This window comes from Arctopsyche grandis, chromosome 4 (assembly GCF_051622035.1).
Source record: "Arctopsyche grandis isolate Sample6627 chromosome 4, ASM5162203v2, whole genome shotgun sequence".
NCBI lineage: Eukaryota > Metazoa > Arthropoda > Insecta > Trichoptera > Hydropsychidae > Arctopsyche > Arctopsyche grandis.
The window spans coordinates 6579184-6594425 of record NC_135358.1 but is presented as its reverse complement, the minus strand read 5'-3'; the positions used below and the strand labels follow the sequence as shown (position 1 = coordinate 6594425).

The window sequence follows — 15242 nt, the reverse complement described above, 5'->3', positions numbered from 1 at the left end:
AACGTGTTTATTACGATTACATATATTTCATTATTACATTTTTAAGTTATTACATACATTTAAAGTTATACATTACATAATAGATTAGATTTTTAATCTCTATTGGCGGCCAAACCTCACAAAGTGGCAAATTTTTAAAGCGATCGAAAGAATGTAGGAATTATTGTCTGATCGATTGGCGAAGTAAACCTAATATAAACCTTGTAATAAAAAAAATGGAAGAAGATTGGTCATCCTCAATTTTCAAAAAATGATCAAATACTCTTTGAATGAAAGGACAGAATAAGATTTATATATGGATGCTTTGCTTTTTATTTGGCATCGTGCAAGTACCTACGCAATTTTGTTTGATATAATGAAAATAATAAAAAATAAATGAATATTGATTAATTTGTTTTGTTTACAAACTACATAGTATTTTATCTTACAGCTGACATTTAAATGGGAAAGATGGTTTTTTAATAGTTTTTTATTCAAAAGAATGGCTCGTTAAGTGAAGGGATACCCAAAAGGTGGACGTCTTTAGAACAATGGATTGTTGCATGGCGGTACAATATCGATAAAGCAGAAATGGATTTTTTTAAATATATTTGACACTTATAAACAAATATAATAAGAATCAAGTGTATGAAATGTTGTTATTTAAAAACACATATTTTATTAAATAAGTGATCGTTCAGTGTGTGCTTACCTGACGTCATTCGTAATAAATGAGGAAAAACACACGCTTTTCACCTTCATATAGGCTTAACTTTCTTAAAATTTATGGTTTTTTGTACATGTTAATAGCGTCGAGGTGTTTTTAATTTAAAAAGAATACACACGAATAAAAAAAAAATGAAACCACGATCCCGAATTACATACATACATACATAATCTAAAATATTATTCTACATCAAATATAAACTAATTATAATTTTTTAAATATAAATTAATATACGAAAATTTATAACTAATTGTAAAATTGCCGTTGATTTCTTAGAAATTAATTTTTTTCACTTTAATTCCGCCTCAAAATGCGAAAAAGCATAAATAAATTGCGCTTAGTTTACGAGAGACATCTCTAATTTGAAATAAAAACAAACGAATATAAGTAATTTAAAATAAATTCACATATACGCATTTTAAAACGTAAAAACTATCAATTCAATTGGAAGAATTCAAAACATTAAAAGCACAATGACCATGCTTAATGAGTGATTGTTTAATCTACAATTTTTTACACGTTTCAAATTCGAAATCATCATCGTAAATGCAGCTATAGTAAATACATATTATATAAGAACGAGGCCGTAGCGGTAAAGTTACTTAAATATATAAAATAAATATGCTGAGAGTGATGATATTGAAGTGGTAAGACAGTCATAATTTTCAGTACACGTGATAGCGATAGCAGCTTATGGTTTTCTTCCGATTTACCTAATTTGTGACGGCTCTATGAGCTCGTTTGTAAAGATCAATCAGTGTATTGTTACGTACAACGTGGATTGAGCGAATTGTACTTACACCAACGGATATCTGTTATCGGATTAACTAAATGCATGCACTTACTTCCAAAGATTATATCTGGACTCTAAGTGCATTTAGGCTAAACAATGACCGTTATTAGTTATTTCTCAGAATCGGTACGGGAAGACCCAATGTCTTGGAAATACATATCCGAATACGTGACTATACAACAGGTAAACAGATTAGGCGTCCTGAGAGATCTACCCTTTATAAGGCGGTACGTAGGCGATATAATTCATTCTGGACTGAACACTGGCAATACGTGTATCTCCTTAATCATCAATAAATGCTGTGAAACGACTGTTGGCCTTTTACTTGGATCCTCCACCCACCCCTACGCAACAGTATCATGACAATATTAAATATTCCAAATCGTGAAATTATACATATGTAGTAGGTTTGCACACTCAAGTTATTTTAATAGTGACATATTTGAAGTTTGTACTGAAAATAAAAATGCTCGTAAAAATCACGACTTTGACAACATATAAATAAAATAGTAAACTGATTATTGCGTAAATTGCGGTCGGGCGTACGATAATCGTTGCCACAAAAATTGCATTAATTCGATTCAAAAATTTTAGTACCTACGGCATTGCATACATGAACACAGCAAAGCATCGAAAAAAACAATTTCAGCTGGGATAGTTCAAAACGTCTTAAGCGCAACGACGACTATGCCCGACGAACGACAGATTTCGGCCAAAATGCGTACACATTTCAAATTCGATTCATAAAGACAATAAAGACAAAGTTATTTTTTCCACCAATGCTTCAAGGCGATACATTTGGCCAAAATTGTACATATGCACCTTTAGAAGTGTCAATTAACATGTAGGTTGCCCATTTGCCGAGGAACCGTTTCAAATATGAAATCAGATAAATTGCCAAACTCTGAAATGAAATGATCGACCTGAAATCACAAATATCCAAAGTCTGGCGAGCAACAACGCCGGGGCAGGAATGGAACCCGTGACCTACTGTTAGTATTACACCCTAACGACTGAGCTATGTCGCTATGAAAATAGAGCTTTTAGTCTATAAATATTAATATCACCTAACGGTAATATAACTAAGCAATTTAGCGGGAACTCCAACCAATTAATTGAATTTTATTTAATTTTTTTTGGAAAATTTAATAAACTTCGAAAAGTCGTAAAAATTTAACCGACTCCGACTCCATTTTATTATTTTATTTCATTATTAGTATAACGGAATGCGCCAACTAGACTTACTAGACTCCAATTCTTTTAAAATAAATCCATTAATAAATTGAAATTAAATAATTAAAATTAAAATTTCATTATAAATAAAACTGTTGAATTTCACGTATTTTTATGTGTTGTGACCAAAACCGACTGTTTCCTCCGTCTCATACTTTTTTGTTATTAAATTGATTGGTTTGTATTTAAAATTCATACGTATACATATATGTATACACTATGAATCAATTTAAAAAAAATATTTATATATATTTTATTACCAATAATTCAATAAATTGGGCTATTTTCAAATTTTTCCTTTAATTTTATATTTTGAAAATTGCTATTATTTTTATTATTAACAATTTTATAATTTAGCAAAAAAAGTAGATTTTACTAAAATTGTTTACGGTGGAGTTTTGAGTCGAATCATAAGGTGGGGTTGGAGTCGGACTAAAATCTCTATGACGGAACATCTGGGAGCCGAAAAGTCCATCATACTAACAATAACTCTAATACTAACGAGAACTCTATTGCCAAATATTCCGTATTCGCGGTTTTCATAGCAAAAATCGTCTTTTGGGCGATCGCAATGTGAGTAATAATCCAATTTCCGTTATATTCTAACTAATTTTGTACCCGATGAAATATCATCGCATGGGTGTTGGCATATTAAGTTATTAAATTAAAAGAAATGTGTTAGTTTAGTGTTCGATCCGCACGCGGCCGAATTTTTTTCAAATACCTTTTAAATATATTTGATTTAATATTTTATTTAATTGTTTAATTTGATAGAAAAAGAGGTAAAAACTACCAACCTACCTACATATAAACAATATAAAACACCAATAGAAAAATTAATTAATTAATGATTAAATAAATTTTCGATAGACGGCGCTAAATGCTCAGAGATAGTGCCGTCTATTAGCCTAGAGGAAACATTGGTAGCAAGACATTTTTTTTCTTTTGTTATTATATTTGTATTATATTCGGACGTTTTGTTGGCAGTATTTTAGCTGTGACGCATATGTCGAATCAAAACGACTATTATAGTACAACGAGCGTTATCTTACACAGACACACAGAATAGCGATATAATATAAATTTGATATTTATTGCGAAATTCTCAACGTGAGACAATTATACTATAAAAAATAATCTAGTTTTTTTATTTTATTTTAAAATGTTTAATATATATTTAAAAAAATATGTATCATTTTAAATGAAATAAATTCTTTTAATCTAATGAATAAATAAAAGGGGCGAAAAATTTGATATTTGCCGAGGGCGCCAGAAACATCGCAACGGCTCTAATCACGTTTTTTTTTTTAAGATTAGCTGAACCCGGCATGCGTTGCTATGCCAGAATAAGGCATGCAATTCCCGTTCCCGTTCCCGTTTCAAATGATAGTTGGAGCTCATCTCTTGTCTCTTCAAAGCCGTGTCGTCATAAACCAACTGGTAACGTGGTTACCAACGAACACATTTCCTTGCTTACACAATGGCGCTTCAAACTTTCGCGTCTGTAAAATCGTAATTACGAATATTATTATTAAGAGGTTTTATTTTCACAGTAAGCTTCCCGGACATGTATACAACAAATTGGTTGAGTGGTTTAGGAGCCTATACGAGACAGACTGAGAATCAGACATTCAATTTTTATGTATAATAATAATATATGGTTCGGTGATTACTAGTCAAATGTGAACCGGTCACAGGACAACCGGTCGCTCTAGATCGGTCACTCGTGATCATCCGTCACGCTAAAAATGGTCACGAGAAAACTGGTTACACCCTAAAACTGGTCACACCCAAAAATTTGGCCAATTTTTAATTTTTGGATGTGACCATTTTTTTCGTGACCAATTTTCGGGTGTGACCAGTTTTCAAGTGACGAGTTTAAGTGTGACGGGTGATGACGAGTGACCGATCTAGAGCGATCGGTCCTGTGACTGGTTCACATATGACTAGTAGTCCGTTTACCTAAATATAGATTCACCTTGCAATTTAATTTTCACCACTGGCAATTTTTTCGAACAGTCGTGCGATCGCACAATTTTTCCCGGCTAAAAACTCCGTACAATTTTTTTTCATACAAAATTCGGCAACCTCACGAGGAATAAAACGAACGTTATGATTGTGCGGCGCAATTAATTTCATTACACAACGACATGGCAGTGAATTGCGGCGCGCCGGGCGGACGACACCAGACAATATGACCGCCTTTTTTTTTGCGCAAAACGGCGAAAAGCCGCGGCTGCGATTTATTTACGTAGCCGTGACGAGTCGAGCTCCAAATAGCCGAGGAAAGGGGCGAGGCGAGAGGGGCGGGGCGAGGAGAGCGCGAGCGCGAGCGGGAGCAAGATGGCCACCCTGCGCCGATTGACATATAGGCTTTTGCGCGGATGGCGCCGCCCCGACCCAGCCGCGGGGGCCCCCGGCCGGGCGGGGGGCGCAGCCCGAGCGCGCGCCTTCGCCCCCGCCGCCGCCGTCTCCCTGACCATAGCCGCCTACTCCACGCACGCAGCCGTGTTCGCGCTCAGGCCAAAGGTGAGTCCACACACTTACACGTTCGCCGCGCGCTTCGTACACTCGCAACTCGCACACACGCACACTCGCACACACGCACACACACGGGCGCCAGTGTTGCCAGTACTGCCGCGCCAACAGTCGCACGTCGCACTGCGTCTCGCTCCGTCCCGCTCCGCTCCGAAGCCGCCCGCTTCGCCCCCCCGCCCCCTCCCCGCCCTCGGCCCCCGTAGGGCTGCGCCCCCGCCCCCATTGTGCCATGTCGGACGAAGTGGACGTGGACGCGCTGATCCTGCGGCTGCTGGAAGTGCGCGGATGTCGGCCGGGAAAAACCGTCCACATGACGGAAGCGGAAGTGAGAGGCCTCTGCGTGTCTTCCCGCGAAATCTTCCTGCAGCAGCCCATCCTGCTGGAGCTGGAGGCGCCGCTGAAGATCTGCGGCGACATCCACGGCCAGTACACGGACCTGCTGCGACTCTTCGAATACGGCGGCTTCCCCCCCGAGGCCAACTACCTCTTCCTCGGCGACTACGTCGACAGAGGGAAGCAATCCCTGGAGACCATCTGCCTCCTGCTGGCCTACAAGATCAAATACCCTGAGAACTTCTTCCTGCTGCGCGGCAACCACGAGTGCGCCAGCATCAACCGCATCTACGGCTTCTACGACGAGTGCAAGCGTCGCTTCAGCGTCAAGCTCTGGAAGACCTTCACCGACTGCTTCAACTGCCTGCCCATAGCGGCCATCGTCGACGAGAAGATCTTCTGCTGCCACGGCGGCCTCTCCCCCGACCTGCAGAACATGGAGCAGATCCGTCGCATCATGCGGCCCACCGACGTCCCCGACACCGGCCTCCTCTGCGACCTCCTCTGGTCTGACCCCGAGAAAGACATCAAGGGCTGGGGGGAGAACGACCGCGGCGTCTCGTTCACGTTCGGCCCCGACATCGTCAACAAATTTCTACACAGGCACGACTTGGACTTGATATGCCGAGCCCATCAAGTCGTAGAAGACGGGTATGAGTTCTTCGCCAAACGTCAACTGGTCACTCTGTTCTCCGCTCCCAACTACTGCGGAGAGTTCGACAATGCTGGCGGGATGATGTCCGTCGACGAGTCGCTCATGTGCTCGTTCCAGATACTGAGGCCGTCCGAGAAGAAGGCCAAATACATGTACAGCAAGATCCATGGCAACAGACCGTCGACGGCGGACGCCAACGCCGCAAAGTCCACCGCCAAGAAGAAATAATTCTAACGCTTCCGTTCGGAGGGATTGCGGGCTCGGCCCGCCTCGCCCCCGCTAAACGGGACCAAACTGTGACGTGTTGAAAATTTATACACACACATATATATATATATTTTTTTCACTGACATTTTTCCCCCCCTTGTAATATACTTGTATGAAATTATTATGTTGTAAAAGGCTCTCGATCAAATTGTAAAATTCGTTTGGAAATTGATTCGTCGTTGAACGGCGACGGAATATATTTTTTAAGTTTTGATTTGTAATGTTTATATTTTAGCGTAGTATGAAATTTCTCGATGTGATGCAGAGTTGTTCACACATTCTTCTGGGTCGGATCGAACGTGTTTTAATATTATGTACGATGTAAGTTGTGAGCTATCGGCGAAGAAGTAACTGGCTTGGTCGCATACAATGCAATCTTATGAAATAAAAAATTTTATACTATACTATTTGCTCGTCCTACGAGAGTTTACGTATGTGAAATTTAACGCTTATTGTGTTTGATCTTTATATTATTATATTAATTATATTATATATTTCAAAATTTTACGATACCTATGTAAATAATTGTACTGTTTTTATTAATTCTTATTATGGAGTATTGACTGAACGCGCGCGTTGAAATTATATATATATATTCTATCTTCTGTAAAAATTGGCCATTGTATGATACATTCGTGCCGATCAATGTTCCGTATACTGAAACAAATAGATGTATTATATGAAACGCATTACAATAAAAATATATGTATAAAATGTCTATTTGTTTTGGAAGTCGTTGCGAATGCACTATACGTTTAATACAGTTCATATCTGTATTATCTTCGACACAATCAGATAAAAATATTTGTTGTAAGCGGGCGGCATTTATGTTTGGTTTAAAGAGAGACCATTCCGATTGTGTCGGTTTGTAAAATTTGTAAATTATAGTAATGTTAAATGATTTTTATCCATTGATTACATTTTTATTTTCTTCAACACTGCCTATATAATCTTAGGCCCGACTCGTTCAAAGAATCGCTGTAGTTTTTCGTCCTATTGTGTATGACCGATTTGGGTATTAGCGTTTATTTCGTGTGCTAGTTTTAAAACAGCTTTTAATGTTTGTTTTTATTATTATTTTTCAACTATACATCTACGACATCTTTCAACGAAAATTTTGACTTATTACAACATTGATTGTGATTAGTGATAATACGTAGTATTTTAAATACCCACCAATAATGCCAAAATATGCTCAAATTTTGTCATAACAATAATTGTTAGTCGCCGATGAAAAAAAGATGCGATTATTTTTTTATTTGCTTTTTTTTGTAACATGTTTAGCCTTTGATTCTATAAAAAATAAAAGTAAAAACAACTTAACAATGTGTTTGTGTTAGAGAAATAATAATCGAAAGCTCTTGCCTTTGAAAATAGTAGCTAATAAATATAAATGTATAGTTTAGAGTCTGTGAGTATGATTTGTGTAATTATTTGCTTATAAAATTGATGTGTTACTTGTAACAGTAACCGTAGAGTCTTAACAAATATTTAAATATATATATGTAACGTTATCTTGAGAAGGTATTATTGGTTTGAATGCGCAGTAATTCCTCTTTAATTTCGTTTATGTACGTTTACGTTGCCTAATTTAAACTAGGCTATATTATTAATAGTTTGTTATGAAATTATATTAAAAAAATTGTAGATAAAACATTTATCGAGTAAATTTAGTTGACTTGATTAGGCTATATTACCTATATACATAGAGAGAAAGAGGCAAAAAGGAACACCAAAACTATTTTATCTTTTAGACTTGTTAGTCCTTAACTGTTGGAAAATTTAGAAAAGAGTTCTCTATGCAATTTATATTATTATTTGTAAATAATATTTATTGTTTTTTTTTTTTTTTTTGAAAATTTGTGTTTTTTGTGTTGTGATTTTAACACAAGAGAAAATTTTGAAATTTGCAAGCTAAATTAAAGTTTTGAATTTAGTTTTATTCAGTATTATTTCTCTACGTCTACTGTTTTGTATGTTTTTGCGGAATGTAAAATGATTAATTTTTATTTTGTTATATATTATGTACAATTTTTGTAAAATTATTTAAAAAAACAACAACAAATCGCTTTGAAAGCTACTGAATGTTTACTTTATCTCTTGTCAAAATTTCAAGATTCACTAATATGTGTATTATTATTTTATTTTAATATTAATAAAATATTTAAAAAAATCTCATTTTTTTTATTGAAACTTCATTTGTTTTTTTTCTTGATACATTTTATTTTAAATTTCATTTATTGTTTTTGATACATTTTATTTGAAATTTCATTTGTTATTTTTCTTCATACATTTTATATACAAAAGATTTATATATTTTTTTGAATCATTCATTTACACGATTTACCTGAAATGTATCTACTCATAATGTAATCTTATCACATTGAGCACTTATCAATAGCACATTGTAGATATAAATCAAATCCTATTGTCTGTTTTTCCATCAGCTGATTTACTTTTCAATAAATGAGATTCACACAGGAGACCGAAACTAATTAGACTATGCACAATCGCCATCAGACACTGTGTCTATTTTCTGCAAATATGCCGATTGTCAACTCGTCGTCATACGATATTAGCATAGCGAGACGAAAATATTTTATATCAATATAGCAGATATAAGAAGCGTAGATGTGCCAGAGAGCATGTTAAAAGCATTGACCCATTTATTTGTCGGTATTTTTATCGAACGTCTCCGCCATGATGTCCATTCGCGTGTGGACACCTAAGAAGACTCGTCTCACTAGTCACTCTACATACTATATTCGCCAATCTCTCTAATCTGGTGGTACCCAGAACTTCACCCACAATGCAAACTCGCCCACGATTCGACTGTTTTGTATGTAGAAGCATTGTCATTCCATTTCATTGTGTATTTTTACATGCGTACGTCACGCTTTTATCAGACGGGTGCAATATTTTGAAATTATTAGTCACTCTTTGGTCTGGTTTTGATAACCTTGACGTGCTCGAGATACTGAAGTTCAATTTCATTGATCTTGCCGTGTTGATTCATCGCCTTTGAGGAGTTTCAATCTTGCACCTTGGTTCTAAATGTGTAGTAGGTTGTCTCGAAATATCTAGCCCTGAAAAATGTGCGGAACTGACGGAAAACACTGATCTTACCTCAACATGCTTGTTTTGGCAGACTCGAAGTTTCAGCCTCTATATATTTGGCAATACGCGAAGAAAAGTACAGCTGTATTTTTATTACACCACTCATAGTAAGATGACTCAATATGAGGCCACCACCCCCTGATGAATATATTCCGAAAGATCTTTCTTTCATGGAATGAGACAGTTGTCGACCTAATACACATGTACATTCATACACACTTGTATGTTGAGGTCTGATTCTTACATTGCATGACCAATTTTTCACCATGGGATATTACTATTAGTCATAATGTTGGTATGATGGAGGAAATATGGGTAAAATAGGGAGGGATTGATGATTTTTAAAATCTTAAATTTAATATACTTACCTACTCGTCAATTACGAAGTTGTAGTCTAACCATCTAGTATGAAACTTACGTAAAATATACATGATATCGCATTCACACCTCACTCGACCCGCGATGGCCAATTACATTTCGTTTCAGTTTCGCATTGCATTTTGGTCAAGAAATACAACATTGTTCGAGCGTATAGCGGTCGGTAGAATTTGACTTTTATTTTTGTTAGCTTTGGGTTCGTGTTTCGTATTTTGAAATATTTACATTAATAAAATTTTAATTCAAAAAAAGATATTATAAATTTATTTATAGATTGCGTATATATATTTTTTTAATTGAAATTTATATTTTTAGACAGTAAGAGTAATTGTCAACGTCATGTTATGGACAGTGAAACTTACAGCAATATTATTACAGACCTTACATTGTATTATATTGTAATAATATTATATACTTAAATAAGAAATAATTAAAAAAAAAATATATAGAAATTATTTATGTCCTTACAATTTATAACACATTGCACGAATACGACACGACGACAGTCTCACGCTACATCAGATCGACTTTAGATAGAACTAGTGTTGTGCAACGAGTAGTTTTGGATATACATATGTACATACATATATATATATATATATATATATATATATATATATATATATATATATATATATATATATATATATATATATATATATATATGCGCAGCATCTCATTGTCAGGAGATATACAGTACATAAAAGTATATACAGTAGAGTTAAAAAAAATGAAACTCGTTGAGCGGTTTAAAACATTGTTTATTCGGCGGAGCGCCACAGCATTCTAATCGTCACATGTACAATATGACAACTCAACCACTCTTCAACTCATACATGCCAACCTAATTCTCCTAACATTCTTCTAGGCTAGAAAACTAAATACCACATACATATATTTATATCTGCAAATTACTACTAGGAAAATCAACCATACGGTATAGCCGGATGACATTAACGTATCACTGGCAATAAACTGATGGAACAAATCCAATTTGATGATAAAAAATTAAATTAATATTAGAACGTGCATAGTGGAGCGACGACACTTATAGGTGAAGCTGAAACTGGGTGTTTCGTTTCAACATATAATACATTATTATGTGGATTGGTTTTTTTTACAGCATCAATTTATTTCAATTTGTCTTTGCCGTGTTGTATACGTATGTTTTGTATGTAATTTTTGTCCCGTTTGACGAGGCACTGACTTGCGATGCTTCCAACTCCAATGGTGAACAATTGGGTTCAGTAATTGCATTTTAAAAATGCAGATATCTCTCGTCTACGTTTCACAATGCCTTCGATGTTATCCATCATCATTGACAGTGGTACGATTATGCAGTCGTTCATTGTTTTATCCCGAAGACGTTTTTCGGATACCGAACGTTGTCCCGCATAAATAATTCATTCTTCGGGTAAGTAAGTATAATGTAACGGGGGTGTCTTTCTCTCATGACCGGGTCGGGTCGTGTTTTCATTCAATTACGTATTATTTAAATGATCATCATTGAAGATGCTCTCCTCTCTGGATGCTGCTTTCTATTTTAGTCGACGGGAACACGGGTGTGCACTATGCCCAACTGCCGTTTATAAATTGAACAATTTTCCGTTTGACTTATTTGACTACTTTGAATATATCTGTTTACGTCGAATGTTGGGGGTGGTTGTTGTATTTCAACGAACCCACTTACTTACCCCTCACTCATGTCTTAAAATAAAAGGGTGCGATTGAGCAATGTCAGCTGCAATGCGAAATCAATATTGGTCCTCAAAGTCGCGCGTTTGTCTACATACGTATTTATCTTTGGCGCCAACTTACATAATACACACATACATACATACACTCCTGATATGTGCATATTATGTAGTTTATTTATTTATTTTTTACCATAGGTGCCATAAATGGTTGCCCCAGATCGACACTTATGGCCAAACTTGTGTGTGTGTGTATGTAGTACATATATATAAATTAAAAATTATTTTAAACTAGTGTTCTGCCCGTTGATTTCAACGGGTGGTTTCGGAAAGGAATTGATACACGAATTAAAATAAAGTTATATGTTATAATATAAATATTTAGTAACGTAATTTATAGGCATGCGGGCGTACGTAATATTAATCGTAATAAAAAGTGCGCGCATTACGCGCTCACCAATCCAACCCGTTCGAAATGATGAAAGAAGTGCGTGTGGATGTTGTCACCCGTGACTCGGCCCAACGTCGCACATGCCTGCCGTTAAATGACGCTCCACACCCCCACTTCCCCGCGACCACGCTTTCCCTCGTCTAGAATACTTTGCTCTGATTGGGTGTGTCCACGCGTCTGCCACATACCCACCCACATAGTCACCTATACATACACGTCACGTCCATTTTTATATATACATATATTATAAGCTAATGGTGAAAAATAGAGGGTAGGTAGCCAATTTTGTGAGGAACCATTTCAACAATTAAATCAGATAAATTGGTAAATTTTGATAAGAAACGATCGACCTGAAGTCACAAACCAAGGTCTGGCTAGCAGCGAGATTCTAGTGGGATTCAAACCCGTGACTACTCTGCTCGAAAGCATAATATACTAACCATTGAGCTATACTGCTGATTTTAATATAAGATATATCAAAAATAAAACGTGATCAAGAATCGATACTCAGTACAAATCAAAATTTCATCTATTGACACTTCGCAATGTATGTATGTATGTAGATAAAGTAAAAATTGACTTAATTGAAGCAGAGTAGACTAAAGTAAACGACTGCTTATGTGAAGATTAGTGGTGAAACTATGTAAGGATAGTTTCCTATAGGTTATTGAGAGTGTAAAATTAAGGTTGTAAGAAGATTTAAGAAAAGAGTAACTTTTCATAATAATGTCACTTTTTTCGAAATACAATTTATAAAAGTTTTAACTTCAATCTCAAATCATGTATCCTTTCCAAAACAATAGAATACGTTTCCCTTGTCCTCTTTTAGTTAAACTGATGTGATCTGAGACTTACGAGAAACAAGCATGCTGTCAGATTCGTGTATTGTAATATTGTAACGACGTAAAATAATTTCTTTATTTTTTATTAATGATTTAACTTTATAATATTATTATAATATAATTCAATGCAAGGTCTTTAATAATATCATTGTAAGTTTTGCTGTCCATAACATGACGTTGACAGTTACTTTTATCGTTTAAAAAATATAAATCTCCATTAATATAAAATATATACGTATTCCATAAATAAATTAATAATATCAACAACTTACGTATTTCATATTAAAATTTAAATTTTAATATGAAATACGTAAGTTAAAATATTTACATAAATAAATTAAAATTTTATTTATGTAAATATTTCAAAATACAAAACACGAACCCAAAACTAACAAAAAATAAAAGTAAAATTCTACCGACCGCTATATGCACGAACAATGTTGCATTTCTTGACCAAAATGCAAAGCGAAACTGAAACGAAATGTAATTGGCCATTTCGGGTCGAGTGACAGGTGAATGTAATAGCATGTACACTTTACGCAAGTCTCATGCAAATCTAATTGGTTAGACCATAACAGAGTGAATCTAGTAAAAAACCTATAATAAAAGAGAAATGTACGATGTGCGAATTGGGAACTATTTGCTATTTAAATACTACTCATATGTATGTATTTCAGTGCTAATTTTTTTTTTTTGCTTAAATTGGACTCAAAGATTAGGTAGGCTTAGGTAGTTCAGGGCGTTCCGACTCCTTTCTAAAATTAAACTTAAACTTAATTAACTGCAATAAAAGCTTATTCTTCTTCTTCCCAACTTTTTATTGGAGGCACAACGCTTTCACCAGGTTCTTTCAAGAGAACCCACATATGCATTTTTTATTGTTCCTAGTTGGATCCCAATCTTTGAGAGATCTGAGCTCAGCTGTTCTTACCAAACACATTATGCATCACTCCACCAGTCTTTAACCAATCGGTATCCTTTCTTCAAACGTCCTAAGAACGTGCTCCAGCCATAGTCAAAAGCATAGCTTAAACTTTCGTTCAACAAATGAAACTTTTAAAAATAATGGACATCCACGACAAATAACTAGTACTGTACTCATGCAAGTACTTGTAAGCACATTTTCCTGTTTATATGTACATATTATATAACCCAAGATTAAAATCCCCACTGTCAAATGCACAAAAACAATCTTCTCCACCGTTCGTGCATCACTTGTCGCCAAGATCGTTTGCATCTCGTCACATTAATCGCATTTTGAATGTGCATAAATTTTGCATCCCCTCATTTGTCACAAACTCCCTTCCAAACCGAACCAATACACACGCTTATATGTATACGTATTTATAGACTTTTCATAACGGAATCGCTAAATTTGCTCGAAAATTGGAAACGATTTGTACGCTTCAAGGACTATGCTTAATTTGGCGTATCTACCCATCTATTATACGTACATATTAAAGTATATTTTTGCAGTGGATGTTTACTACGACGATATTATAATTGCTTGAGCAAATCTGTCTCACACGTACATACCCATCCAGTGACGTACGTAGTACATATATTGATATGTTATATTAAAGCTCGCTTTATGTTATGTAATTGTGACACGTCCTGCTATGTATACTACCAATGTTACTCTTTCGGTTGAAGTTGCCACAGCTGTAAAAATTATTTATTAATAACCATTAGTAGCCGAAGTATTAAAAATTTAAAACAAGAGGATTTCACCCCTCATATATGTTTGTAAGCTAATGGTAAAACAAGAATGCTATGCACCAAAAAAAATTGTGAAAATAAAAGCAAATATACATACATACTTGGTTTAAATTTTAATAATTTGAATTCCAAATCTGTGTTTCGTGCGAACGATGTTGGGTCTCTATGAGTTATTACTTACATGTGCAAGGTTATTTTTTATATTCGATGTTTATTATATATTTTTGATTTAATAAATGCCGTTGTTTTTCTTTTTTAATAAACGCGCTAAGACTCGAAATTGAGCTGTTACTAAATTAATTAACAAATATAATAATTTAAAGCTTTCGCTTTATTTATTAACAACGGACATTTATTTCGATTGAGTTGAGTGTAAGTTGCGCCTGGAGCTAAACAGTATTATTTATCTGTCGGTGAACATTTTTTTGTAAAATGCCGATTATTTTATAGTTACGCGTTTCGGTGAAATGTATTTTCCGAGAATAAATTTATGGGTTTCGATCTAAATGTGGTAAA

At 35.2% G+C, this 15242-nt stretch overlaps 2 protein-coding genes across 3 annotated transcripts in view; both read left to right on the top strand.

Moving 5' to 3' along the window:
* The first annotated feature begins 5012 nt into the window (after positions 1–5012).
* Positions 5013–15242, top strand: part of MICU3 (Mitochondrial calcium uptake 3) — a 92925-nt gene continuing 82695 nt past the window's right edge. Inside the window, exons 1-2 of one of the 2 annotated variants that reach the window (XM_077430040.1) lie at positions 5013–5054; positions 5176–5261. Coding sequence is in view for 1 of the 2 variants with exons in the window: in XM_077430041.1 (XP_077286167.1) it covers positions 5076–5261 (186 nt within the window). In the remaining variant the exon portion in view is untranslated. Of the gene's footprint in view, positions 5262–15242 lie in introns of both variants that reach the window. The other variant, XM_077430041.1, reaches the window with a different exon arrangement.
* Positions 5360–6730, top strand: LOC143911231 (serine/threonine-protein phosphatase PP1-beta catalytic subunit). Its single transcript, XM_077430042.1, has one exon. The coding sequence runs from the start codon at positions 5500–5502 to the stop codon at positions 6484–6486; it is 987 nt and encodes a 328-aa protein (XP_077286168.1). The 5' UTR covers positions 5360–5499; the 3' UTR covers positions 6487–6730.

Bases quoted from the DNA above. Each gene is read 5' to 3' on its own strand.
- LOC143911231 (XM_077430042.1), top strand. From the start codon at position 5,500: ATGTCGGACGAAGTGGACGTGGACGCGCTGATCCTGCGGCTGCTGGAA.